Source organism: Miniopterus natalensis, chromosome 2 (genome assembly GCF_054644295.1).
Source record: "Miniopterus natalensis isolate mMinNat1 chromosome 2, mMinNat1.hap1, whole genome shotgun sequence".
NCBI lineage: Eukaryota > Metazoa > Chordata > Mammalia > Chiroptera > Miniopteridae > Miniopterus > Miniopterus natalensis.
This window is the reverse complement of record NC_142082.1, coordinates 186840188-186868125: the sequence shown is the minus strand read 5'-3', so window position 1 is coordinate 186868125 and position 27938 is coordinate 186840188. Positions and strand designations below refer to the sequence as shown.

Genomic DNA, 27938 nt, shown 5'->3' with positions numbered 1-27938 from the left:
CAACCAGGGGCAGCCCCTGTGCCCGGAGCCCTGACATTACTCGCACAGCCTGTCCTCAGCCTGCTCCCTGCCCTGTTCCTCCCTGAGACCACAGTGAGGGCTCCTGCGCCTGCTGTCCCTGTTCCCTGTGCCTCCTGTGTGGCCCCCGTGGCACGGCCCCTCCTCTTGAGGACTTTGAGCACAAACTGTTGTTTCAATGGCCAGCGTCTCCTGACCTGCGGGCCTCACCACACCTGAACAACAGTAAAACCTACATTTCAAACACATGGTGGGATGCAGCCCCTGCCTGTGTCCCTGTACAATCAGCCATCTGACTCCTGGGACAGTCAGCCTGCCCAGCTCACGGTTGCTGGGGGTGGGTGCGGAACGGTTTCCAGGCAAGGCAGTCAGGTCTGCCCACGGCAGGCTCTCTGCAGAGACCTCCCTGTGATTCCAGGCCTCCATCTGCCTGTTCTCCCCCCAAGCAGGCCTCTGGCCCCACTGCCTCAGCTACCTGCCTACACAAAGCATCCCTTCAGATCCTGAGGATCACTTTCCGGGGCCTGCAAGGCGTGTGGTTCTGTGGTATGTCCACAGGACCAGCTTTATCCCCACCCGAGTCCTGGGCCTGGTGATGAAGACCAGCACCTCCAGACCACGTGAAGGATGCCTCCTCCGGGAAGCCTTCCTGGGTTCTGTCCCCCCAACCCCCCAAGCATCTGACAGAGGAGATGGCTTCCTCTGGGCCCATGTTTTGCCTCTGCTGAGCCTGTGAGCCCTTCAGGGCTCACCTGATCCCTCGCAGCCCAGAGTGCACACGTTAGCCAGAGGCTCTGATGTGCCAACCACAAGGGACAGCCACGAACTTCTGCCTTGCTGTGGGCCAGCAGCACCCCCAAGGGCGACCTGGAGGGCAGTAAGGCGCCTCCAGTGGCCTGTGATGATGGCGGGTCAGGGATGGACATGCAGTTGGGAGGAGGCGCCCGGACACAGAAGGCCTTGGCCAGAGCACAGGCCCGCGGCAGGGTGGACCACGCGGGACACAGGCGGTATCAGAATAATATTTATTGATATGCTCAGTGCTACCTTGTTAATACTGTCACGTTGTTGCCGTGGCTGAGGTAATAGGGACAGACCCGCCTTGCTGGCCCCGGGCTCCCACCGGGAAGCGGCGTGGGCCCTGGGCCGGGGGCTGTGGCCCGGGTGGGGACGTCGTTATTGCGTTGGACTCCTTCCTTCCCTCACGCGCCGGCGCCACACCTGGTCTCACATGTGCACGCTCACCCGGGCCCGCTCACACGCTCGCTTACACACTGGTGCCCACTCACACATGCTCGCACGCTCACGCACGTATCTACTAGCACACGGGCGCCCTCCCCCTCTGGCCACATGCACTCACACACACACCCTTTGTTTTAAATGCACCCTAAGTCTCCTGATAGGAAAGACACTCGCTAGTTACAGTAACCATGGTAAAGCACAGGTAGTCGGGGTACAAGGAGAAAGTGCATGTTGACCTCTGACCCCAGGGCTCCCAGTCCCTGCCAGGGCAAGCCGTGAGCACGGCCCCTTGGGGGCACCCAGGCCCGTGGTGCCACTATCCCCAGCTTCCTTCCACGCCTCAGACCCTGGCTGTCCCCTCACAGACCATCCCCTCACGGCCAGCATCCTGGGCCCAAGACAAAATTAACTAAAAAAATAAACTTCATCTCACAGCCGAGCGCCTGATGCAGGGGAGGGGGGTGGCTCTTGGCCTTTCAGGCCGAGGCTCCACTGGGGTGATGGCCAGCCCCTGGCCCAGCCAGCACCCCGGCAATGCCATGGAGGGGGAGGGACAGGTGCTGAGCCCCAAGGCATGCGGATGGGAGGCCGGGTTGGGCAGTGCTGGGCGAAGCAGAGGCCGCGTCCCTGTGGGGCTGGGGTCATCGGTGTACCCTGGTCATGCAGAGGGGCCTGTGGTGGTCCTGGAAGCCCTGTCCCCTCAGAACTCCACAGTACTCACTACTGTCCTCGGCTCGTCGAAGGTGGCAATGAGGATCTGCTGGGGCGGGGGGATGGTGATGAGGCTCCCCACGTCTGGGGGTGCTCGGGGTCCCCCGTCCTCCTCCTCCCGGGCCTCATACAGCGTGCTGATGTGCAGCAGCGGGTGGGTGGCGTTGCGGCTCAGGATGGTGAGGGGGTCAGCCTTGCCCAGGCCGGCTGGTGATATGGGGACCGTGGCGGGGGCTGCGGGGGGCGAGCAGACGTGAAACGGGCCGCCGGAGGGAAGCGCAGCCCGGGCCGGCTCTGCTGGGAACATGATTTCCTTCTCAGGGAGCGGAGAGTCTGCAAACAGCCAAGGACACAGGCACGTCACACCCTGCAGGTCCATCTGTCTACTACTGCTGGCCGTTCCCCATCCCCACCGCGGGCCAGCGGGGGGCTCGCGGCTCTGAACCGTCCTGGGAAGGGCGGCTCATCCCTCCCTCGGCCTCCTCAGCCAGGCAGGGGCTGGGCCAGACCCTCTGCACACAGCAGCCCCCAGGGGCGGCAGCACCCACCTCCTGCACCTGCTCAAGGGCCTGAGCAACCTTCCTGTCTTGTCTCCTCCAGCCCTCAGACCCAGGCCTCACCCCGTCCGGTCCACCTCACCGGGCCCTCCAGGGCCCTCCGTGCCCGCACTCGCCCCTGCAGCGAGCCACCTGCGCCCACCCCGCTGCCCCCCAGCAGATCCCCCCCTTAACCTTTCAAAGGGTGCCCAGGCGCCGGGTCTGGGGAGTTGGGTGAGAGGGTCCCCCCTTTCCTGGAAGCCCACGCAGGCCCCGCCCGGCCGCCTACCTTTGGTGGGTGCTGCCGCCAGGCCCAGCCCGCACTCCTCGGCCTGCGACAGGAAGCCCCCTTCCTGGCTGCGGGAGGCGGGCAGGGCGGCGGGCGCGGCCTCGGGCTTGGCCTTCTTGGCGCCCAGGATGTAGGGGTGCACGTCCAGGGAGAAGTGGCGGGCCTGCTTCTTGTCGGGGCCGGGCGCGGGCCCCGCGTCGCCGCCGCCCTTGTAGTGGTGCGCGGCCCTGGCGCCCGCGTCCAGCAGCGGCGCGATCAGCGTGTCGGTGGCCGTCTTGCGGCGCACGGGCTTGGGCTTGTCGGCCTTGCTGTTCTCCACGCGCATGATGGCCAGCTGCTCCTTGAAGGGCTGCGGCAGCGGGTTGCTGGTGGGAATCCACTTCATCTTCTTGCGGGCCCGCTTGACCACGGGCGGCTCGGCGGCGCCGTCGGGCGCGGCGGGGTCGGCGCTGGGGTCCACGGTCTGCACGCCCGCGTGGCGCACGGTGGGCGTGGCGTCGTGGTTGGACTGCGCGAGCGCGGCCAGCAGCTGGCGCACCACGTTGTCGTACATGAGGTCGCTCTCGTTGGTGATGAAGTCCAGCCGGTTGAGCGACTTGATGTGGTCGCGGTTCTCGTTGCAGAACATGGCGAGGATGTTGATGTCGCAGAACTGCGAGCCGCGCCACTGCCGGCGCGTCTTGATGCCCACCTTGTGCAGCTTGTCGAAGATGAAGTTGCTCTTGCGGAAGATGAAGAGGTGGATGAGGTTGACCAGGATGATGAGGTTCATGGCGCAGAGCAGCACGATGTCCACGCCGGCCACGAGGCGCTGCAGCTGGACGGACGGCAGCTTGCAGCTCACGCGCACGGCCGCGCCGCCGCCGCCCGCCGGCCCGTCGGGGGACGCGCCCAGGGCGCACGTGAACTCGTTCTGCTTCTGGGTGGCGTAGTAGGTGCACAGGTAGGAGATGGGCGCCACGCTGAGCAGCAGGATGAGCAGGTGCCGCGCCAGGTACAGCTTGGCCAGGAAGTTGCTGCGGCCGCGGCGCTCCAGGTACTTCTCGAACAGGTTCTGCTCGGGGCTCTTGTCCTTCTCCGCGTTCTCGATGATCTCGCGCTTCTCGCGCTCCGTGATGCCCGGGCCCTTGGACTGGATCTGCTTCTCGATCTTGGGCGCGCGGCCCTCGGCCGCCCGGTGGTAGCAGTTGTCGATCTCCTGCAGCAAGAAGTTGAGCTCGGAGGTGAGGCGGGTGGAGGCCAGGAACTCCCAGCCCAGCGCGGGCACGTACATGATGGCCGCGAAAGCCAGCAGCGAGTAGGGCAGCAGCTTGTGCTCAAACAGCGACGGCCACAGGCTGGCGTCCACGCCGGGCAGCGCGTCCCGCAGCTCCGTCCAGCAGTAGCCGCGGGCGTACAGCGCCTGGTCGCGGGTGAAGTTGTGTGGGGTGTAGCAGTAAATGGGTTCCTCTGGGGGCAGAGAGGAGACGGGCTGGGGCGCCAGACCCCTCCCCCGCCGCGCCCCGACCCCCTCCCCCTCCCCCTCCCGCGCGTGCGCCTGCGCAGAGGCTGCTGTTCCGTAAACAGACTCCCCTCCCCCGTCTACGCCCCAGCCCTGTGGTGGGGTCGCACCGTGGGCACCCCCCCCAGAGAGCAGTGGGCTGCCCCGCGGGTGAGGGTGACAGCTGTGCCCACCTGCAACTGGGAGACGAGCCTGCACTGCCAACACCAGGCCCTCCTCCCAGCGCCATAAGGTCTCCGTGCACAAGGGGAAACTGAGTCCCAGAGAGGAGCAGGACAGGCCACCCCCCTTCAGCCAGGGTCCCTCTTCCAGCGGCACAGCCGGACCAGCCCCAGGCCTTGCACTGACCCAGGTGCCCCTGGCTGTCCCGAGAGAGGACACGGTGACCCATGGGACCTCAGCGTCCTGGGTACTCCTGGAAACTCCACGGCTGAGGGCCAGGGCCAGGGGCAGCCCCACGGAAAAGTCCGGTCGGAGGAGAGCCGGGCACTGCAGATGCAGCTTCAGGAGGAACCAGTCTGTGCCCCCTCTAAGCAGCTGTCCAGACACTGCTGCTCTGAATGCGCCCAGCCCCCAGGATCCCCCAAGTCGGGGTTCCAGCCTGCACCTCCCCGAGTGCCCTTCCACAGGTGGAGCTGAGCTGCTCCACGCTACCTGTGGAGTCCTGCCAGCAGCGCCTGCCCCTCCTGGCCCCCCAACTCTATGGAGCCTACCCCAGCCACCCCCAGACCTCGCTCATGGCCCCCACCTCCCCCTCTCAGCCCCCTCACCCCAGGGGAGGTCCAGACCCTTCCCACATCCCATAGCCCTTACAGGCCTCTGAATGGGGTACTGCAGTGGCTCCCCAGAACCTATGACTAGATTACACTACAGACTCTGCCAGGTGGATTAGGTTAAGGCTCTCAAGTGGGCAATGGGCCTGGATTATCGGGTGGGCCCGGTGTGATCACAGGAGTCCTTGCAAAAGGGAGGCGGAAGGGTCAGTCAGAGAGGTGTAAGGAAGGTGACAGGCTGGGCAAGGGCCAGAAACCAAGGGGCGCGGGTGCCTCTGGGAGCAGGAATATTCTCCCCAGAGCCTCCAGAAGGAACGTGGCTCTGTTGACACCTTGGTTTTAGTCACTTCAGACTTCTGAGCTGCAGGACCCTGAGACAGTAAGTTGGAGTTATTTTCAGACACTAAGTTTGTGCTTGTAGGTGGTGGCTGGCCGAGCCCCACCAAGACCCTTCCCTCAAGCTCCCAGGGTGGCCTGAACAAACATGCTCCCAGGATGCTGGGGCCCACATGGGAGGGAGGGAGGGAGGGAGGGAGGAAAAGAAGGAGGGGGAGACCCTCAGAACTGGCTGGGTGGGGGCCTCACTTCTCACAGGCCCACCCTGGAGATGAGGGGAGAGGGTGTCCCACAGACAGAGGACCTGCAACTCCTGGTCCTCAGGGGGCAAATGCTTTCCTCCTGTCCTTTCTGAAAAACCAAGCATAGGACTGAGCTGGGACAAGTGGCCTTGAGGATACCTGCCTGACCGTGGTTAGAGAGGTGCACTGCGTTACGCTGATTATTTGGCTGCTTTAGGAGATGTTGGTCCCCTGTTCCAGGCCCACATAATATACAAGGACCCTGGTAACCCTCCAACTCTGGCCTCTCCCCTGTCATAGCCACACACCCTTCTGACCCCTCTATGCGCCGATGAGCGGTCCATGTGGTGGAGGGAGCATTCACAGCAGCGCTGGCCAAGAGCAATGGGGTTCTTCTTTTGTCCACTGCCCTTCAAGGCTGAGGACGCAAGGCTGTGGTGTCCAGGGAGATTCCTAGCTTGGAGGCCAGCAGTGCCTGGTCAGCCCCTCCCCACACCGGCAGCGGGCCCAGATGGGCGCGCACACAACTCCGTGTGCAAATACAGGTGGGTGTCAAGGGGCAGGCCTGCCTGGACTAGGATACACTCCGGAAGACCCCAGCAGCCCAGGCTGGCTGGCATGAAGGGGCGCTAAGGCCCTACTTGGCTGAGCTGGACTCAGCCCCATCCTGGGAGGTGAGCCGAGGGGGACTAACTAAGTCCTGAGCCTGCCCCATGTGCATCTGTACTGCGCTCCCCAAAAGATGTTCAAGTCTCAGCCAGTGGTATCTGTGAACATGGCCCCATTTGGAAACAGGGTTTCTGCAGATGTGATAAAGTTAAGACAAGGTCATTCTGGAGTCGGACCCAACCCAGGGACTGGTGTCTTCCTAAGACAGGGAAGTTTGGATACAGATGCTCAGAGAGAAGGTGCCCAGGAGAAGGTGGAAGCAGAAACTGGGGGATCCAGCCTCAGTGAAGCCAAGGACTGTGGGGCCACCAGAGCGGGAGAGAGGCAGGAGGGCCCCTCAGCTGGAGTCTCCGAGAGCTCAGCCCTTGATTTCTGAGCCCCGACTGTGAGAGAAAGTTCTATGGTTTTGAGCACCAAGTTTGTGCTCATTTGTCCAGCAGCCCCAGGAACCAAATACATCTGTGCCCACCCTGAGTGACACTCCATGGGTGGGTAGCACCCACACCTGACTAGGCTGACCCAGCACCTGTGCACATGTCCTGACTCCAGGAGTGTCTGGGCATTGGTGTGCCCCTCGCCCTGGGGTGGGATTAGGCACCCTGGACAATGGGTGTCCCCAGGCCACAGAGGCCCTGAAAGGGGAGACCTTTGGGAAGGAATGAATGCAGAGTGAGAGAATGCTGCCAATGTCACTCGGGGAACAGAGCCCCATGTCCCTCCTCCTGGAGGAACCCCCAAGCCCTTCTGCCAGGGACTGGCACTTCTAACCCTCAAACATAGCGGATGCACTGGGGAGGGTCCTCTCATGGTACCTGGGCCTTGAGACCCTTGCCAGCCAGGCCCTGGGGGTGCATTTCCGGCCTCCAGCCGCCGGCCCATCTCGGGGAAGCCTCATCCCGCGGCTGACCAGGACCGGCCTGGGGGACCCTCACCAGTCAGGCCCCACGCCGCGCCCAGCAGCCGGCTCTGCTGTCCTCCCATCCATCACCTGTAACGTTTCCTGGCCCTCACCTGGCCACTCCTCCTTCCCTCAGACCCTGCCCACTCCCCTCGTGGTCTTCCCTTCCCACATCAGACCCCGGGCTCGTCTACGCCCGGACGGCCAGCCAGGTCCAGGACGGGGTCCACCCCGCGTTCCAGGCGAGGGCATGGACGGTAAAGAGGCTCCATGGCGCAGAGGGATCAGGGGGCGGCCCGAGAGCCCGACGACACGTGCGAGGATGGGTGGCGCTAAAGAGCTGCGGGGAGACCCCCGGGTGCTGCGAACCCAGCCAGGCCCGGCGGGCGGCGGGGTGGCCGGACAGCTCCGCACCTGCGGCCGCGCCCTCCCGCCCGCGCCCGCGCCCCGCGCCGGCCTCACCTGCGAAGTTCTTGGTGAAGACCAGGGTGACCAGCAGGATGGGCACGAGCACGGTGCCGATGGTGACCACGCGGTCGAACGGCAGCTCGAGCTTGAGCTGCAGCAGCAGCGCGGCCAGCGCGCCCGCCTTGTCGTCCTGCGCGCCCGGCAGGATCAGCTCGCGCAGCTTCTCGCCGGCCAGCAGCGCCGTCGCCATGTCCGCGGGCTGCTCCAGGAGGTGGTGCATGGGGGGCGGCCGCGGGGCGGGGCGCGGGGCGCGCGGGGCGCGGGGCGCCGGGCGGGGGAGGGGCGCGGGGGGCGCGCGGGCGCGGGGGGAGGGGCGGGGGGCAGCAGGGGGGCGCGCGGCGGGCGGCGGGCGGGGGGCGCTGTGCCGCCGCCCCCGCGGGCAGGGGTCGGGCGCCGGGCGCCGCCGCCCCCGCGGGCAGGGGTCGGGCGCCGGGCGCCGCCGCCCCCGCTGGGCTGCAGCCCGGCAGGCCTGGCGCGTCCTCGGCGGGGGCGGCGGTGTCCGAGGCTGGGGCCGCGGCCCCGCTCCCGCCGCGGGGAGGGGGCTGTTTACCGGCGGCGGCTCGCGGCGTGGCTCCGCCCCCGCCCCCCCGCGCCACGCAGGATGCGGCGCCGCGATGACTGTGCAGAAAACGTTTAAATGCAACGGGATGAATTAACGAGGACGGGCTTCTCCTCGCTGCGGACCGGGCGCCGCGGGCGAGGCCGAGCGGGCGGCTGTCCTGGGGGCGGGGGGCTGGGGCTGGACCCGCCGCATCCCCGCCCGGGGCTCCCGGCCCAGCGGAGACGGGGTTCCTCGTCCTGGGTCCTGCAGTGTCGCCGCTTCACCTCCCGAAGCCGGGCCGCCCCTGTGGGTGCCGAGCCCCGCGCCCTCTGCAGCGGCGCGGACACGGCGGGCGCTGGGCGCCCCTCCCCAGCGCGGGGGTCTTCCCTCGGCCGCCACCGGTGCCCGCCACGCACGACAGGGTCCCCACATCACCTGCCGCGCGGCCGCCTGCTGTCCCGCCCTGACCTCCTGCGGCCGCCCTCCTGCCCCGCGCTCCCGCCCTGGGGCCCGCGCCAGCCCCCGCGGTGGGCGCAGGGTCCGGGCGCTTCTGGCCCCGGCTCCCCGCCGCCTTCCTGCCCTTCGCCCCCCCACCCGCCACCCGCGCCACCCATTCCCGCCGTCGCCCTCGGAGCAGCGCGCGTGGGTTGGGTCTCCGGCGCCCGCAGGACCCGCGACTCCCCGCGGCGGGGGCGCGCGTGCAGGCGGCGGGGCTCGGCTGCGCTCAGGTCGCCGCAGGCGTCTGAGCCCCCGGCCAGCGGGTGGCAGGGCGGCCTGTGCGGGGCCAGCACTTCAGACCTGTATCCTACGTGTTTTTCTAAATTAAATTTATTGGGGTGACGCTGGTTAACAGGACCATGCAGGTTTCAGGCGCACATTTCTGTGGCACCGCATTAGGTCGTTAAGGGTCTAAGTGCTTCTAAGATTCTGTTTCTCAATCACGCCCACCCCTGGCTGCCACCCCGTTTCACTTGTCCATAGTTACTGCAGACACCCCAGATAGCCAGACACCCCCACACGACCAGACACCCCAGGTAGCCAGACACCCCCAGATAGCCAGACACCCCCAGATAGCCAGACACCCCAGATAGCCAGACACCCCCACACGACCAGACACCCCAGGTAGCCAGACACCCCCAGATAGCCAGACACCCTCAGATAGCCAGACACCCCCCAGACAACCTACACCCCCCCCAGACAACCCAGACACCCCCAGGTAATCTGCCCCCAGGTAACCCAGCACAGACATCCTTAAGGCCACTGGAACCCCCCCCAGTGGTGCTGCTGGGGGTGCTTCCTGGTCACTTTCCAGAAGGGCTGGGCCACACTCCCTCCATGAAAAAGAGGTTCTGTCCCCGTAACTGTCCCCGCTGTCTGCAGGGTCCCTGCTCTGGTGTCTGCTGCTCCGAGGTTGGAGTGTGCCCACCTCCCTGGTTCTCGGACCGTCCCTTTGTCAGTCAGCTGTCAACTCCCCCCGAGCCCTCTGCCTGTCGGGCGTATCTATGGGGTCTGAGTAGAACTCCTTAATTTTGATGTAGTCATAAACCATTTTTCTCAAATATTTTTTTTATTGACTTTGAGAGAAAGGGAAAGGGAGAGAGAAACATCGATGTGAGAGTGAAACATCCATCAGTTGCCACCTCTAGCTGGCCACTGGGGATCACGCCCGCAACCCTGGCGTGTGCCCTCACCAGGTACCAAGCTGGTGAGCTTTCAGTGCAGGGGATGATGCCCAACCCACTGAGCCACACCAGCCAGGGCCTGGCCTCCCCCCTCCCCTCCCCTCTCCCCTCCTCCCTTCCCCCCCCAATGTTTGTAGTCTTGGGTTTTCTGTACGAGGTGATGGGCACCCCAGCGTCCCTCTCTGAGAGGAACAGTGCCTTTCACGCTCATTTCTCGGGGGCCTCACAGTTGGATGGTGGCCTCCAACTTCTTTCGTCTCTTGAGCTGAACGGGTTCAGTTTATGTAACTGGTGATGGGGCATTTCAGGGGATCACTGCACCAGATCCAGCCCTCGCCAGCCCCACGGGTAACTCACTTCCTGAGCCGGTCGCGGTCCCCATCAGCAGGAGCCCTTGGTGGAGGGAGGGGTGCAGCTCCACTCTCCTGAAAGCCGGCTGGCTTCCCAGCCCCGAGCTAAGGGCACCTCCTCCCCTAGGCCACCAGGGGTCCTCACCGCCCCGCAGGGCTCTGTCCCTTTGCCAGGCCTCTCGGTAATCACGGCTTTGCCAGGTTCCGAACACCTGCCTCACCAGTTCTTCCTCTTCAGCTGTGACTTAGCACCCGTGACCTTTATTTTTTATTTACTAATTTGAGAGAGATCAACTTGTTGTTCCACTTATACATTCATTGGTCAACTCTTGTATGTGCCCTGACGGGGGACCGGACCCACAACCTTGGTGTATCCGGACGATGCTCTGACCAACTGAGCTGCCCGGCCAGGGCCGTGACCTTTACTCTTCCACACACGTTTCGGAAGGACCTGGTCACGTTTCTGAAACACGTCCAGCGGGAATGCTGAGGCTGCCTTGACCGAACGCTGACTTGGGGAAAGCTGGGGTGTGCGGTGGTCATAGGGCAGCCCTCTGTTTACTTAGACCCTTTATACCCTGTGCAGGGGTGAAAACTCTCTGTGGATCCTTAGGCTATGTCCTGGGTGCGGTTTCCTGTGCTGCACTGCGGTCGGCTGTCCTGGAGGAACACTGCTGACCTCCACGCGGCCTCAGAGTGCTCACCTGGGCACTGGCAGGTGCGGGGCTGCCCCTGGGACACACCGAGCAGTCAGCACACACTGGGGGGCTGAGTGTCTGTGGTGCCACACGCTCCAGGAAACGCCAGCAGGTGGTGTCCCCCCACCAAATGGGAGAAGCAACAGAGCTCGGTGTGGGGGGTGCGAGGTCCCGGGCAGAGCTGGGGCCTGGATCCTGAATCCTGCAGCTTTGCCACCACCAGGGGGCAGCCACCCTGAATGCTGTCCTCACTCCCAGAGCAGGCAGGCTGGGCACGGGGTGGGCACCAGGGCACAGTGGTGGGCACCAGGGCACAGTGGTGAGCAGAGGTCCTTGACACCTGCACAGGGGCTCGCATCCCGTGGAGCCCCTGGAGCCCAGCCCTCCCTCCGTGTCCCCTCCCCAGGCCCCTGGCGTGGCAACAGAGCAGTGGACGGCCGGCTGGTGAAGCTGTGGGGGGAGGGGCCCACCGCCAACTGGGCGTCCTGCAGGGGACAGCTCTGTGCTGTCCTCCATTCTCAACCCCACACCTGTAGTAGGATGTGGTTTGGGGGACACTCCAGGGGAGGAGCCGCCAAGGTTTCCAGCTGTGGGGGCCACTAGCTGGGTCCTCTCCAACTGGACGAGGCTGTGTCGCATTTTGGTGGCATTTCAGCTGTGTGGCGATGAGCCGCCTCGGACAGCGATGAAGGGAAGTTTCAAGTAACCGAGTTTCACGGGATCTCCAAGCACAAAAGTCAGCCCTGTGCAGGCCACACCCCTGGGCAGCTTGGCCTCCCAGACTCTGGTCTCTGAGGTCATCAGAGCAACCCCCCCATCAATCAGTCTCCAGTAGCTCTGACGGCTGCCCAGCTGCACCGAGTCCCCTACAGAAGGGCCCCACCTGGTCTCCCACCACCCCAGACACACCTCTGGATCACCGCTGAGGTACCTCCCATCCTGGGACACCTGTCCACCGTGATGCCAGCCCAACACATCACTGCCTGCGGGACCCCAACTGCTGCCAACCTGCCATTGGTGGTGAGGGTCTTGCGGAGGTGTGCCTGTCTCCGTCCTCACTCAATGCCTGGGGGCTCTGCCTGGGCCTCTTCCTGGAGGAGGCGGCCACATGCCCTCAGCACAAGTGACGACAGGGACCCTGAGCAAGGCCTTAGTGCCCGAGCACTGGGAACGCTCCCCTCTCAATGCAGTGCTCCCAGGGTGCTCTCTGCAGGTCTTGAGGGCGACACTGTGTTTTGGGTGTTTCCATAGTTCAGACAACAGTGACTTCTGCTTCCCAGGCGGGGACCGTGCTGCCTACGTGGAGTCTGACCCCTGGAAGGAAGCCACGCGAGCCATGTCCATGGCAGGTGCCTGTTCTACTCCAAGGAGAGTGGGTACAGACCAGGTCAGATCCCCAAACGAGGTCTCCCCAGTCCCTGGGCTCCTGCTCTGCTGGGCAGGGTGGCTGTACACCTCTAGCCACAGCTGCTGGTGGGAGGAGAGGGGCCAGTGCACCGGGCTCCCCGCAGGGCCCAGGCTCAGGACCACTGAGGAGGGCTGGACAGGTGCCCTCTTCATGGTGTCGTTTTTACCAGGGGAACGTTTGTCTATGGGAGCTGTGCAGGGAGGGGTGACACCAACTGTCATCACTGCAGGACTGGACAGAATGGCCGAGGCAGCCCAGGAACAGGACCAAGGCCCAGGGCTCACTTTTTTTTTTTAATATGTTTTTATTGATTTGAGAGAAAGAGAGAGAGGGAGATAGAAACATTGATGACAGAGATGCTGATTAACATCAACATTAATCGGCTGCCTCCTGCACACCCCCTGCTGGGGAAGCAGCCTGCAACCTGGGCATGTGCCCTGACTGGGAATCGAACCGGTGACCTCCTAGTACAGGACGACAATCCCGTGAGCTACGCCTGCCCGGCCGGGAGATCACTCCTGCAGGTGCCGCAGCTCGGGCGGCAGGTCGCACCCTGTGTACACACCGTTTGTGATGCTGTATTCCAGCAAAGCACCGAAGCAGGGGTCCTGTGGGGACACCAGGAGCCAGGCCTCAGAGCTGGGCAGGGTGGACAGCCACCCGGCCACTGCAGCCCAGGCCCTCCCTCCTCGGTGACTCTGGCCCACGGGGTGGCAGCTCACTCTGACCAAGACGTAGGGGTTGCCCAGCACAATCAGCAAGGCCTTGGGTCTGGTGATGGCGACGTTAAATCTTTTTGAGTTGGACAAGAAACCCAAAAAATATCTATCATCCTCAAACCGATCTTCATTTGACCGAACCTAAAACACAACGTAAAGAAACATGACACTTCAGACCAGCCAGCGTGGCTCAGCGGCTGAGCATCAATCTGGGATCCAGGAGATTGAGGTTCGGTTCCCAGTCAGGGCACATGCCTGCGTTTCTGGCTGGAGATCCAGTAGGGGGCGTGCAGGAGGCAGCTGGTCATTGACTCTCTCTCATTGGTGTTTCTCTCTCTCTCCCCCTCTCCCTTCCTCTCTTTGAAATCAGTAAAGACATTTAAAAAAACAAAAACAAAAAAGAAACATAGCACTTCAAGTGTTTCTGGCACAAACTCTCTCAACATATAAAAGCTTTTAGAAATACAAATCATCAGTAGGACCTCATTTTTGGTTAAAAAAAAGCAGGCGGTGGGGGTGGCGGAGGAGCCTCACTGCCCTCTGTCTGCACAACAGGGGGCCCATCACTGTGGTGCACTGGGTGCAGGGTGTGGGGTGACTCAAGGTAATGGGTGATTCAGGGTGTGGAGTGATTCAGGGCGTGGGGTGATTCAGGGCGTTGGGGTGACTCAGGGTGATGGAGTGACTCACAGTGTTTGTTGGGGTAACTCAGGATTTGAGGTGATTCTCTTTTTCTTCCTGAATGAATTTCCTAAGGCACCTACCAGGAGCCCCACTGAGCATGAGGATGAGAGTGGAGTCCTGAGAGTTACTCGTGGTCTCTCAGGGTGGCTGTCTGGAGGCCACCGGGCTGCGTGCGGGTGGGGCACCTGACCCCGTCCATGCTGTGCCTCCGTCACCTCTCCTCGGACCTGTCCCTACTGCCCCAGCGCACGCACCCCTCCCTCCTGGTCCCGTCTCTGCACTGTCTTCTCATCTTGGGTTGTGTGAGGACAGCTCCCCGCAGTTACGAGACCAGGCCGGGCGCTGGCCCATCTCCACCTGCACCTGGGTTGTTTCTACCTGAATGTGCCACAAGCCCCCTAGAGCTCGGGGGACCCCAGACACTGCTGTCCCACAGGAAGCGGGACACCTACAGTTGAGATGATGATAACCAAGTGCTCCTGTCCTTGGAACTCCTCCACCGAGCCGACCTTGATGTCCATCAGATCCACGTTCCTCAGCAGAACCTTTATTTTCTCCACCTTTGAAGCAGATGAAGGTCAAAGTTTTACAGACCTGACCGTCTCCTCACACCGCGCAGCCTGAGGGAGTGTGGGCCACGTGCAGCGCTGCTCTCAGTTCCCAGGCATGTCCCACCCGCCCAAGTTGACTGGACCTGAATCCTGGTTTCAGAGCTAAACAGGAATTTTGGCAGGACATGAATGGCCAGTAAACACACAAAAAGATTCTCAAATCCCTGACAACTCCAGGGGAACCTGCCTCCCCCTCCCTCAGTCAGGGTGGCTACTGGGTGTGGGCGCGACGGTGTCTGCAGATGTGGGATGGAGATGACGGGGTGGCCAGCACAGGAGCACATGGAGGACGTGCCTCAGCAAGGGCACAGTGAGCACACAGGAGGTGACATCTTCATGCCAGGGACAGAGGAACAAACCGAGGCGGGGCTCACCCCACGTGCCCGGGCTCCCAGCCCCAGGACCCTGGGGTACAGAGGGCCAGTGGGAGTCCCACGGAGATGCCACGTGATGAGCTTGTTTCCCACTTCCTTGGTGGCCTCTGTGCACAAGGAAGTACAAAGCTCGCTGGCCCAGGGCGCACCTGCTTGCGGTAGGGTGTGATCACGCCGATGTCCTGCGCCGGCACCTGGCTGGAAAGGCTCCTGGCCAGGAGGCAGCTGTAGCGCATGACCTGGACAGCTTCGGCCGGGTTGAACCATGATGGGCTTCTCCCCTCACGCGCTTCGCTGCCCTGTGATGGTTGGGAGACAAGAGAAGCAGGTCGTCACAAGGCCTTGTTTACCAGCAAACGCTCGCTAGGGGCCCAGGAACAGGGAGCAGAGCAGGTGCAGAGAAGGGGCAGGGATGGCACAGGTGTGGCTGAGGAACTGGCACAACTGCAATGGGAGCCAGGAGCACGAGGGTGGGAGGAGTGTCATGTGGGGACAGGGACACACAAGAGGCGCATGTGCGGGGAGGGAACAGAGCCCGGAAACAAGCGGGAGCAGAACGCATGCCCCAGGTGGCAGCGGGCAGCTGTGATCAGGCAGGAGGCCCCTTGGGCTGGGCCGGACCCTTCGCTTTGGCTGCCCCCCTCCCCATGGAAGCAGGTGCCCTCTTTCCATCCAACCTGCAGAGAAGATACTCGGATGATCACGAGCACACGACCATCACTGTGCATCAGGAAATGCAAACCCTAACCGCCTCACACTGGCCAGGAAGGCCACGATGGAAGACACAGACCTGAGTGCTGGGGGGGAGGTGGGGAAACCGCATCCTGTGCGTGAGGCCAGAGCGTGAGGTGGTGCAGCTGCCGCGGGGAACTGTGTGCAGGCCCCTCAGGACAGTACGAAAAGAATTACCATGCGAGCCAGACGTTTGCCTCTTGGTATTTACCCAAGAGAACTGAACAAGGGACCCAGACGAGCACATGCCCCAGGCCTGCAGGGCATCTGCGGTGACGGGGGTGGACACACGTGGCCGGTCCACACAACAGCATCACTCAGCCTTAGAAAGGAGACTCACGGGCGACCACTCTGCTCAGTGACGCAGGCACAGAGGACAAGTCCCGAGAGGTCCCACTTCTCCGAGGCCCCCGGAGGGCTCAGAGCCACAGACACAGAAGCCACGCCAGGGGCTGCAGACGGGCAGGGGAGTGTTCAATGGGAGTTTCCATTGGGGAAGATGGCAAGTTCTAGAGACTGTTAGACAGAAACAATGTATTCAACACCATGAACTGTGCACTGAACTGGCTAACGCAGTAAATCCAGTAAATCCTACGTGGTGTGTGTTTTACCACAACTAAAGACGTCACACCAGGCAGAGCAGTCAGAACGCGGCAGCTTTTGGGGCGTCTTCACTGTGGTGCTTTCTCCCCTGGATTTGCAATGAAAGGCTCAGTCACTAGGAGAGAGACCAGTCAGTGCACATCAGCCTCACAACCAGGCACGAGGGAAGATGGAGGGACAGCCCAGGGATGGGAGGTTCGACTGACATATCTCATTAAAACCACTCTCAAACTGGAGTAAATACAGAAACCAGCTGCTTCTAAGAAATGTGTCCTAAATGGGTGATAAAGGCCTAAAAACAGGGGGAGAAGGGATTTAAAGTAAAACACGGCACAGTGCAGGACACTACACACTGAGGAAGACAAACCGTCACTGTGTACACAGCACAGCACAGCACAGCAGCAAGTACAGGAAGCAAGACCTGGAGGCGTGATGAGAACGGGCGAGAAAGCGAGGACAGCGACGCTAGTGGGAAGGCCGAGCCGACGCGGGAGAGCCAAGTATCAGACTCCACAGATAAGTTTTAAAAATGAATGTGGAACTTACATCCCTTGGTAGAGAATGAGTTACTTGTATGTCCTTGGAACATTTACCAAAATGGAGACCTATCTGGACACAGGCTTTATTATCGTCACTTTTTAACCCTCGCCCGAGGGTCTTTTTTCCATTGCTATTCAGAGAGTGGGGGGGAGAGAGAAACATCCATGTGAGAGACACCGACTGGTTGCCTTCCAGCTGGGGATCAAGCCTGCAACCGAGCTCTGTGCCCTTGGCCGGAATCGAACCTGGGACCCTTCAGTCTGAGGGCTGACGCGCTCACCACTGAGCCACACTGGCCAGGGCCTGGCCACAGGTGTCTAAAGGCTGAGTGGCTACAGGCCACAGTTCATCGTCAGAACCTAATAAAGTCAGGGATAAAGAGAGGCAACCCAGACACTCTCAGCCACTTGGAAGTTAAGAAAAATATGTCTTTACAACCCCTGGATCAAAAGGGGAAATAGAGCCACAGCGTCTAGTGAGCCATGAGAGACGTCGTCCTCAGCGGACACCGTGGGGCGGAGCTTCCCCAAGGACCTGCCTCACCTGTGAGGACGAGGAGAGGGCCTGAGTCCACCTCACGGGGAATGAAAACAGACAGTAAGTAAAGGCAGTTAAGTTGGTAATAAGTTAGCACAATGGACCCTTAAGCTGGTTAATGACACAGAAACCTGTTGGGAGAAAACAGAACTCAGCGCACAGCGGGTTCCCAGGCAGACCAGAGTCGGCACATCCTAGGCTCTGCCGGGGCCGAGCCGGCCATGGAGCCGAAGCAGCCAGAGGAGCACCTGCAGGCCCTTCGGGTTGCGGTGCCGCACCTCTGACCCAGGGGGCCCGTCGCAGTCACCGAGGCCGTTCGCCTGAGCTGAGCTACCTCCTGTTTGCCTCCAGCCAGCGACAGGATGCGACCGCAACTCACCCTCACGCCGTGGAAGATGAGCGGGAAGCCCTTCTTGGGCAGCTTCTCCCAGCCCAGCAAGGAGGCCACCACCTTGGGGTCCGCACAGACCTCGAGCTCCGTGTGGTAGAACAGCCTGGAGGGCAGGGCCAGCAGGGCCGCGTGGGACCTGTAGTTCTTCACGAGCTTTGTCACCTGCAGGACGAGCAGCACAGGTGAGGGCCACAGTTAGCAGTGCCCTAGTCCAAGGGGAGGGTGAGGCGGTCCCTCAACCCAGGCCTCCCATCTGCCTCCAGAGCAGGAAGAGATCTTGGTACCTCAGGGGAATTTTGAATAAAGGGTCCATTTTATTGGAGGAGGTGACCCTCAGGAAAACAAGAGCAGGAGGGACAATTCCGGGGGGTAGGGGGTGCTCTGCCCGCAGGGCTCACTGCAGCTCTGGGCCCTGTCAGCCACCCCGGCTGCGTGCAGGCCCGGGGCTCAGAGACAGCAGAAGGCAGACACTCCCCTCCCAGGAGAGGAGGCCAAGTTCACAGGTGGTTTCATCACGGGGCAGTTTCATGACGCCCGATGACCCCTCTGGAGGAGGTCCTCTGCCCGAAGCCCCGCCCCCACGTCCTCCCTACTCCGGGGGGCGGTGATCTGCCTGGTCATGGCCACGCTCATCTGTCCCACGGTCATGTGCAGCTGCCTGCGCTGTGGGGACGCGCCCGGCTCGCCTTCACCAGGGCCCCACTGACCCTGGGCTCCAGCTCCAGCACTAGGGCCTAAAGTGCAGACTCCCAAGTGGTCTGGGGTTGGCTGGGAACCCAGTCTGCACTTGACCATCCTATGGTCCCCTCGGGGGCTGCACAGAGTGGGGCTGAGCTCACCAGCAAGGGGTTGTAGGCACCACAAGCGCCAAAAGCATCTTCATCTCTCAGGTACACGGGCCGGGACATCAGTCTTTCCAACATGGACACGTTCAGCCCGTAGGCCATGGCCAGTCTGGACTTGATGACGGGCCCAAGCTGCATGGGGTCTCCCGCAAGGACAATCTGCGACACCAACAGGGACCCTCTGTGTAGGGAGACAGTCCACACGCAGCATCGGCCACAGCTGAGTGTGGGGAGGGGCGGCTGGAGTGCAGCCCCCAGGCCTGGACTTGAGGCCATGTCCCCGTTGGACTAGGCATGACCCCATCTGTCTCTGTGGCCTCCACACCTGGGAAGGAGGTGGGAGCTGGAGTGTGAGGGGAGGGGTGAAGCAGTTCAAAATGACCCCAGTCACTATCTCAGGCCAGTGCTCAACCTAGGACAGAGGGACTGGGGGTGGCAGAGTGGGAGCTCCTGGGCCGCTAGTCTTATACCCACAGCAGGTCTCAGTGGCTGTGGGAGGGGGAGAGGGAGGCAGCCCTTTCCTCCAGAGCCACTGTGGGAAACCAGGGTGACAATGACACAGGGTGACAGGCACAGCATGGGCCTCACCTGGCCACTGACATCTGAAACCAGCCCCAGAGGAATGAGGCACTCCGGCTCACTGGCCTGTCCAGCTTCATCCACAAACACGTGTGTGAAGTGTCCGACTCTAGAGCCAAAGATGTACATGGTCACTTCTGTCAGTGTCCCTGGGGGCTTGGTGGGAGGCACCCCGCAGCCTGTCAGGAATCTGAGTGAAGTCACAGCACCACCAGGCTCTGTGCCCAACAGGCCCCTTTGTTTAAGACTTAAGAGGGAAACAGGTGAGGGGACCAAACGGTGGGGAGGGGATGCCAGGGCCTCTGTGGTCCAGGCTGGGATGGCCACCCGCCTACCCGCGGCACTCACCGCACTCCGATCTGGTAGAAGAGCCCGGCACTGCTGCAGGTGCTGATGATTATGCGGAAGCGGGAGGCCCTCCAGATGTCCTCCCCATCTTTGCAGTATGTCTTTATGGCCTCGATGATCGTCTAGGGGGTTTGTTCTCACGTTACTGTCTTTAAATTGGACATAATCACAAAGCTGGAAGGGACCCTAAAAGGTAACTCTGTTCTGTTCCACTCCTCAGTGCTAAGGAACAAGTTGGTTGTTTTCCTGAAGTATTTATATATTTATACTTTCTCATTAATCTAGTCCGTTTTATGGATTCTGGAACCACGAATATAACGTGACTGTGCAACTCCTTCCCCGAAACAAGGTTACTCATTTCCTAGATTCGGTCTCTGCTCAATTAACACTTCATCCTACAAGTGAACAAGCCAAACCTACACCAGGACCAGGAGGGACCAGAGGGCCCACAGAAGGGAGGGGCAGCAGGAGCAGGCCCGGGGGGCTGCTCAGGAACAGGTTAGGCACCGGCCAGCGCCCCTGTGCTGTCAGAGACAGGGACACTCACCTCCTCGAACCTGCAGGTGGCGTTCACGCGGACCATGGTGCCTGGCCGCAGCAGGCGGCTCTCATGCAGTCGCAGGCACACAAGGTCGGCTGCGCTGTTGGAGGGCGCACACACCAAAATCCGACTGTCCGGCAGGGCATGGTACACCTTCATCAGGGCACAGGGGACACGGGGGACAGTCAGCCTCGGGTCCAGTGTGGAGCAGTGACACCCACAGGCCATGAGAGCAGGTGATGGGCTCTGCACCCAGGACCCAAACCCGCCTGCCCACAGTAGGGCTCCACACAGGTTTGCTCATCTGAAGCGCGAGTGATACGGAACTACTATGCGCACAGACATCCACAAACTTAACGGTGACACAAATGGGGATGGCAGACGCCTGCAGAGCAGCTGCAGCTGTGTGAAGGGGGTGCCTTCTCTGCAGCACTACTCTGCGATGAGGCCAAGGGTTCACTATGCTGAAAACCAAGAGGTTCCCTTCTAAACCCGAAAAAAGGTTTTGCCTGACACAGTCCCCTAAACAACACAAAACAGACTCAGCTAAATAGGAGGAACTAGAACTTCTAAGCTCTGGTTCTAGGGTGTAAACACGCAGAACTCCTGATGCCAGGCACACATCACAGAGCTAAGTGCTCAGTAACCGCACTGCCTGCCGTCACCTGTAGCACAGCCTCTATTATGGTCACTGTCTTCCCCGTTCCAGGAGGTCCGAAGAGGACATATGGGAGGGGCCGGCAGTCGCCACTCAGAATCCTCCTCACAGCCAGCTGCTGGTTCTCATTGAGCAGCGGGTTGAAGAATTCCTTCTCTCTGGCCTCCGGGGTCTGCAGCTCCTCTCCTGGTTGAAGGGGGGAAACAGGGTCAGGCAGACATCGAACAATTTGGCAGCTGGGCTACAAACGCCTCAGCGCCTCAGCACTGGCGCTACGAGGCCACAGGACAACCAGCCAGTGGGGGGCTCCCACAGTGACAGGGGGACCGAGGCGCTGCCTCTCCCACCCCGAGCCAGCTGAGTAGCTGGGAAAGTCGACAGTCTGGGCAAACACTGGACAAACGTTCGCTGCCTCCCACCCTCACGGGAGCGTCACCCGAGACGCTCCAGACCCTGCCTTACGACGGCTGGCAAGAGCGGCCACGACCTCAAGTCTTCAGTCATGACGAGAGCACTCATTCATCTTCCCGGTCACACAACTGTCATGACCACAATCAACCCTGACAGTGAGTTTCTCGAGGGCCTAGTTCCCAGATGCAGTCATAGCTCCCACCATACACACCCAGGTGACTTGTCCTTGTAGCAAAGGCCGCCAGCCCTCGTGGGTCCTGGGCACCTGCCTGGCTTGTCTTGGTGGCAGGCTCAGGTTGGTCCTTTATAGCTTCCCTATTCTAGAAATAATCATGCAAAAAAAAGGCTTACAGAAAGCTGTGTTTGCATGGGCTCAGTTTAGACAGAACGTATCCTGAACAGCTCCCCGCACAACCGCAGGTCACACCTCTTTAAAAAAAGACAATACAGAATACCTGGTAAAAAGCTGCTACGCTTTTTTTGAGTTACCTTTTACACAAAAAACATAAACTTGTGATGGTGGCTCCAAAACAAAGGGTTTCACTTGGACTCAGTGAGTCTGCGCCTCCTGCTGAGCCTGCTCAGGGCGAGGGCCAGCCAGAGAGGCTGAAGGCAAGGCTAGCAGCCACAGGTCCCTGGGGACCCCCAGTAGGACCCTCTCCTCAGTGCAGGATGCCCTTGAAAGCCCAGGTGACAGCTCCTGAGTCTCGGCCCTTCCAGGTAAGCAAGTGCCGGAGCTGCTCTGTCAACTGCGCTTGTGTCTGAGGTTCCACCTGCTGGACTGTGGGACACAGGGTCCCCTCTGCTCTCCAGTGTTCTGTCCCTCAGATGCCAGCACTGCTGAGTCCTCAAGTGAAAACAAGGGGGGGCCTCTGCAGACCCCAAAAGTGCTCTTACCCTGTGACCTCCACCCACCTCTCCCTCTCCCTCTCCCGGGCTGGCAGCCTCTTTGAAGGTTGTGGACTGGCCACCATGGGGTCGACCTTGCTTGCTCCCTCTCAGGATTTGTGCCCTGTGAAATCTGATGCTTAGCGTCGGAAACCCGTTTTGTGTACTTTGTTTGGAAGGTCAACCAGTCCCTGTGAGTCCACCTTGCTCGACGTGCACAGTGCCCTCAGTTTACCTGCAACCCGGGCAATCCATAAAAGGACAGTGCTCTGCACTTAAAGTTTGCACACTGAGACCTGGCCCCTGCAGAGTGTGAGCACTTGAGCAGCAGCAGCACCACAGACCCTCTGAGACCAGGTGGGGGGTGGGGGTGGGGCAGGTGAGGACAGTGCGTCTGTGTCCTGTGAACAAAGATCCACTTGACACATAGCAGGGATCTGAGTGAAGATCCCTGCTGGCCTCTTACAGAGTTCCCTCTGGTGGTGCAGGCATTCAAAAACCATTACTTCTGCATTTCTCAAGATGAGGCTCAACATGGTAAAAGGGTTTCTAAATACTAGATACAACTTAAGAATCTGCATTTTTTGTAAGTTTAAAACATGCTCACACAGCTAAACTGCACCAGCGCAGGCTTGAAGGATCCACGCCCACTGTGTGGTGGAGGGTTTCTCTGTCACTGGGCACACGACGCAGAACAAAACCACTCCTAGTTTGGTATTGAAAACACATGGAGAGCCTCGGATGGAGCTTGGCATGGGATGGGCACTACCTCACTACTTATGGAGACTAGATTGTTCAAGTAAAAAATAAGCTATTTTCACGACTTATACAATACAGATGTTGACCACTTACAGGGTGCAAATCCTCAGTTTTCTAAGCACAAATCATCACACAAATGGCCTGTCTGAAGGTACACGAACCACATACACGCTGTTAAAACAGAGCCACTAGCTTGCACTCCGTCGCATGGTATTCCAGCTTTATCCTGACTGTGGTCTGGTCACAGGTGACCCCATACCCAATGCCCAGCCAACCTGGGCACCCATGCAGACTCTCAGACACGCTGTGAGGCACGCACCTTGGCGGGCGGCTGCTCATCGTGCTTGGTGTCTTGTGCACAGTTCCAACTGCCTGTCACTTGGGGAGACTGTAGGATGATTTCTTCTGGAAACAACACTTTTAAAACAAGAAGGGGTAACAGGGTAGATGCTGCTGAAAAGCATGAAAAAGATGAGTAAAAGCAACCTGAATGTTTGCAGCAGCCCTGAGTAACCCATGTCTGTGGGCCCTCTCCCCTCAGTCCTATGGGCCATGAACTGAGTCAGCCACAGCCATGCCCAGGCCATGCCCAGCCCAGCTCGAGCTCTGGAACAAAAGCCGTGATCTGCCTACTTGTAGGTGCAAAAGGAATTCTGTTAAGAGGGGAAAGCAGAGAGCAATGGCTTTACTTTCAGTAATTTAAGGGTGCTATTTTTACACAGTTGAATATTAAGAAAATAGGGAAACTTCCCAATAGAAAGAAAAACACTGAACATCACAGAGTTCTACTTTTAATAGGTGATTGAGGAGACTGTGTTTATGCAAATTTTACAGGAAGCTCATAAAAACACTCTGGGAGGTGTACCACCATCACCCACAGCCATAGTACCTTTCACTCCTAAGTGGCTGACCTGTTCCAGTGCAAAGTGGCACCTCCTGCTCGTGGTCCTGTGGAGAGAGGACAACATCAAACAGCGAACACTGAGTTTAGAAACATTAAGGCCAGGATGGGTCATGGAGTCTGATACATGACATGAGTCAATATGCTAATGCAGCCTTTACAAAACACTACTGAAGAGACAGGCCTGGTCCCCAAGGTCCTCACAGGCGCCTGTGGCCAGGAGTCTGGGGGACAGAGGGTGGTGTCATGATCTGTTTCACAGAAAAATCCCAGTGTCACAGGTACCAGGACAGCAGAGACGCCTTTCTTTCCAGGAATGTTTAATGTATAAAGTGGACGAGTAGAAAAAAGTAAGAACACAGTGTATGTAGTGTTAGGGGAACATTAACACCACTGTATCAACCAGAAAGTGATTCCAATAATGAAGAACCACTCCCTTGAATTCCCCTGAAAACAACTGTTAAAAAACACTGAGGCACATTAAAAATTTCAGTTTACTTGAGCAAAAACTGATCTGCACAGGGCAGCATCAAATCCTGCAGAGGAAAGCGCTTTAAGGACCAGCACAGAATGAGCTGTTACAGGCAGAGGGAGGGGACAGGGCGCTGTCCTGGGCAGGAAGCAGGGGTTACACAAGGTCGCCTCCTTCAGGGAACACTACGAGCTGCCCACCGGGCAGATGCCCGCACAGTGCTGACCCAGATCCCTGGCTGACCGGGAAACCCCATCTCTGGAGGAGCCAACACTGTAATTAAGTTAGGTCTTGGTCTGGTGACGTGGGGCTCAGTACAGTGGCTCCATTGGGGGCCTGTTGTCTTGTTTTTCTACACAACAGAAAGAATAAAAAATGAAAAATAAAAACTCCACCTTCAATGAAACAAGATGCCCCATACTCCAAAGCACAGGTGAAGAAGGGTGTGCAACGAAGTGTCTGGCCTCGAGCCAGCAGAGGCCCAAGAGCCTGGTCAAGCCTCTCAGAGCCTGGGACATACCACACTCCTGCCAAGTTCACACCTGGGCACCTGGAGGACCCGCCACAGTGCAAAATCCTGGAAGGGGTGTGTGAAACAGGAAGAAACGCAGTGCATGGCTGGATGCCGCACCTGAGGGTCCTGGCACAAGCCTCCGGGCGGCCCCTCTGTCCCTTCAACGAAATCTTCAATGAGTGGCCTGGGATACAATAAACTCCAGGGTGAGAAAGACCAGAAAAGAGCCCTCCTAGGACTTAGAAAACCGACCCCAAGAAAGACAAAAAACTCAAAGCAGATGAACTACAAAGGAGCTGAGAGATGACCTGGTTTGTTCCTCCCAAGGAGAGCCGCTCACGCACCCGTGTAAGGGTGATCCATGCTGCCTGACCTCTTCTGGAAAAAAAGGGGAGCCTCCAAAAACAGGGCCAAGCCAACGGGTAATCCATCAACCTGCAGATCAGCCCTTACCTCCAACAGCCTGAAAAACACCAGAGGAAGAATTCACCAACATAAAAACACACCACGTTTCTCATTCTGGGCACAAGGAAGGTTTCATATGAAGTTATCCAGCTGAAATGCTTCAACTTATCAATAGGCTGGAGAAAAAATAACATCTCCAGAAATGCCAGAAAGACAGTGAATGTAACAGCTTAAAACAGAGACTGCCAGAGAATTCCTTAATGACTAAATCTAAGGACACCAAGAACCAAGTGCTAAAATACTAGCAGTACCTGCATTCAAATTCGTACAAGACAAAGACACCAAGAGGTGTGAAACCACGAGACCAGATGAAAGAGCAGGAGTGGGAAAGAAGGACATCACAGGGAATAGAAAGGAGAGAGCAAGGGGCAGTCTCGGGGGAGCACAGGAGAGACTCCATTCTCCCCATGTCTCACATCACCACACCCAGGTGTGAGCACGTCCACAGCTTCACCGAGACAGCTGAAACCCGGGAACCTAGATGTCCAGCAGCAGAGGAGGGGAAGCATCCCTCAGAGGGTAGTGCCTAAGAGATAGGAAGAAAGGCCTCGAGTCAAGGACCATGTCCACCTGGGAAGCAGAAGAGCAGATGGAGCCCAAAGCAAGCAGAAGACAGAAATTATACAGATCAGAGCAAAAACCAGCGAAACAAACACGCTGAAGACCAATGAGCCAAAAGTCAATCCTCTGATTAGGTCAGTAAAACTGACAAACCTCCAGCCAGACTAACGAGGAGGAAGAGAAGACACAAACCACCAGTATCAGAAAAGAGAGGTGTCACGAGTTCAGAGACTACAAATATGAAAGGAAATGAGAAAATGTTATGAATAATTCTGTGCAAATAGATAGACGACTTAGATGAAATGCACAGATTCCTTAAAAGGCATGTATGGCCAGTGCTCGCCCTACAAGAGACTGAGGACCCGAATGGTGCTTTATCGATGTTAGAACCTGATCCGTAGTCAGAGAGCTTCCCACAGAGAACACTCCAGACCCAGAGGCTTCACAGGCCAACCTGCCCGGTCCACACAAACTGTCCCCAAAGACGGAACAGGAGCTGACACTTGCCCACTCACTGTGAGGCCAGCATCACCTTGATGCCCAAATCAGAAAAACATAACTCAAGAAACTACAGGGCAATATACCTCAGGAACACAGATACAAAAGTTAATAAAATTTTAGCAAATCTAACAATATGTGCAAGACAATTACATCATAGTACGGGGGATTTACTCTAATCACATAATTGACCATCTTAATAGACTAACAGAAAAACCACACGATCATCTCAACAGAGACAGGAAAAGCATGGAAAGAATCCCATGTCCAGTGCTGCCTAAAAACTCTAAGCAAACTAGGGATCCAGCTCCTCCAACGGACAGAGGGGCCCTGACAGCTCACTGTCTGCCACTGGGAACAGACAGGGACGCCACTCATCACCCATTTCCCACTGTTCTCCAAGCTCCAGCCCTGCAAATTAGTTTCTACCCAACCTCGCATCATTTTGTAAAAATTAACCCTAAATAGATCATAGGCCTAAATGTAAAACTTAGAGCCGAGGGATTTTGGAAGACGATACGGAGAAAGTCTTTGTGATCTTGCGTGAGGCAGGTTTAAGAGTGTCACTAATGGCATGAGACACGGAAGAAAAGGCTGATAAACCGAAGCTCTTAAAATTAAAAACTTCCGCTCTTCAAAAGGCATTAAAAGCAACAAAAACACAAGCCACAATGAAAGAAAATATTTGCAAAAAACACACCCGACAAAGGACTAGTTATACGAACTCAGCAGGCACCTGCAGGAAGCGGGTGATGAGAACTCACGTGCAGGACACCAGGACGCACGCGCAGGACGCCGAGACGTGCGCGCGCACACACGTACATGCACATGCACACGCAGGACGCCGAGACGCACGCACACGCACGCACAGGCCGCGGAGCAGCCCGGCGGGAGCAGGCAGCGGAGCCCCGGCCGCCCTCCGGCAACACAGGTTCGGGCGCACCGGGGGCGCACCTGCAGGAGGCAGCCCCTCGGCGGGCGCGCCGGCGGCGTTACCTGTTGTAGGTAAACTCCACATCCATAGGCTCGAAGTTATACGCTTGTTCAAATTCCGGGTTCAGCTTCAGCGTCACATCTTCTTCGAGAATCTGCAGAGGAAACAAACATCGTAGTTCCCACACTTCAGACCTGACTCCCTGGGACCGTCGTCTTTGTCTGTGGCGCGGACGCTCAGCCACCCATCTGGGCGGACCAGCCATCAAAAGGGTGAATTTCTCAGCAGTTGGGAGGTGCCCGCCCCGCGCACGCTCCCCGCTCCCGCTCCCGCGTCTGCACAGGGCGACGCCAGGCCGTCCTGGGACCACCCCCTGTGGGCCGAGGAACTGGATATTCTGGGCCCCTCTAGCCAAAGTGAGATCCTGCGGAAAACAAGTCTGGGACCAGCGCGGAGGAAAGGCGTTTCCGAGGAAGCGCGGGGACAGCGGGAGGACGCTCGACTGGGGTGCTGGCCGGATCCGGGCAGTGGATCTGAGAGGCCCTAGAGGGAGGCAGGCCCTGCGCAGGCCCAGGGTCCCGGGCTGAGAGGAGGAAAGTGGATGTGTGATCAGAGATGGCCAAGACACGGGAGCACGTCCCCCAGAGGGAGGCCAGCACGGCCAGCAACGGATTCAGGCCCCAGGACATCACGTACTAGCACCGCCACTTAGGGAAACACAAAACACCAGATAGGAAATTAAAAACGGGAAGACAAAGTAAGTGAGCCTCAGACCATACAGACGACAGGGCAGCTTTAATGAAGCAAGCAAACCACTCGGAAACAAAGACCACGCTTCTGGAGATAAGCAGCAGGAAGGAGGGAATGCGAGTCGCTCCCCTCTCAGAAATGAGCCTGCAGCCGGACACGCTCACATCCCACAGGCCTTCGGAAGTGACCTTCCACACCGTGGCTCCCTCACATGCCACCTGCTCATCTCACTCAACACTGTCTCCAGTGGGGAACTGCCCA

General features: G+C 59.2%; 2 protein-coding genes across 3 annotated transcripts in view; both read right to left on the bottom strand.

The window, feature by feature from the left end:
* Positions 1-1760: 1760 nt before the first annotated feature.
* Positions 1761-7903, bottom strand: PANX2 (pannexin 2). Its single transcript, XM_087814042.1, has 3 exons — positions 7678-7903; positions 2797-4245; positions 1761-2304 (listed from the first exon to the last, which is right to left on the bottom strand). The coding sequence occupies exons 1-3, from the start codon at positions 7901-7903 to the stop codon at positions 1961-1963; spliced, it is 2019 nt and encodes a 672-aa protein (XP_087670168.1). The 3' UTR covers positions 1761-1960.
* Positions 7904-12874: 4971 nt separating this feature from the next.
* MOV10L1 (Mov10 like RNA helicase 1) overlaps positions 12875-27938 on the bottom strand; it is a 30475-nt gene continuing 15411 nt past the window's right edge. For both annotated transcript variants that reach the window (XM_087814040.1, XM_087814041.1), the window contains exons 13-26: positions 26990-27081; positions 23472-23530; positions 22902-22999; positions 21147-21255; positions 20532-20710; positions 19873-20019; positions 19326-19447; positions 18987-19086; positions 18393-18557; positions 17542-17715; positions 14900-15049; positions 14218-14325; positions 13085-13222; positions 12875-12970 (exon numbers count right to left, since the gene is read on the bottom strand). In XM_087814040.1, coding sequence (XP_087670166.1) covers positions 12875-12970; positions 13085-13222; positions 14218-14325; positions 14900-15049; positions 17542-17715; positions 18393-18557; positions 18987-19086; positions 19326-19447; positions 19873-20019; positions 20532-20710; positions 21147-21255; positions 22902-22999; positions 23472-23530; positions 26990-27081 — 1737 coding nt within the window. The remainder of the gene's footprint in view (positions 12971-13084; positions 13223-14217; positions 14326-14899; positions 15050-17541; positions 17716-18392; positions 18558-18986; positions 19087-19325; positions 19448-19872; positions 20020-20531; positions 20711-21146; positions 21256-22901; positions 23000-23471; positions 23531-26989; positions 27082-27938) is intronic.

What these genes read in the sequence shown, in the direction of transcription:
- PANX2 (XM_087814042.1), bottom strand. Translation starts at nt 7,903, where the DNA reads ATGCACCACCTCCTGGAGCAGCCCGCGGACATGGCGACGGCGCTGCTG. An exon ending in CTTCACCAAGAACTTCGCAG is followed by an intron (nt 4,246 to 7,677) that starts GTGAGGCCGGCG and finishes CTCTGCCCCCAG; the next exon opens with AGGAACCCATTTACTGCTAC. An exon ending in GGCGGCAGCACCCACCAAAG is followed by an intron (nt 2,305 to 2,796) that starts GTAGGCGGCCGG and finishes GGCTGTTTGCAG; the next exon opens with ACTCTCCGCTCCCTGAGAAG.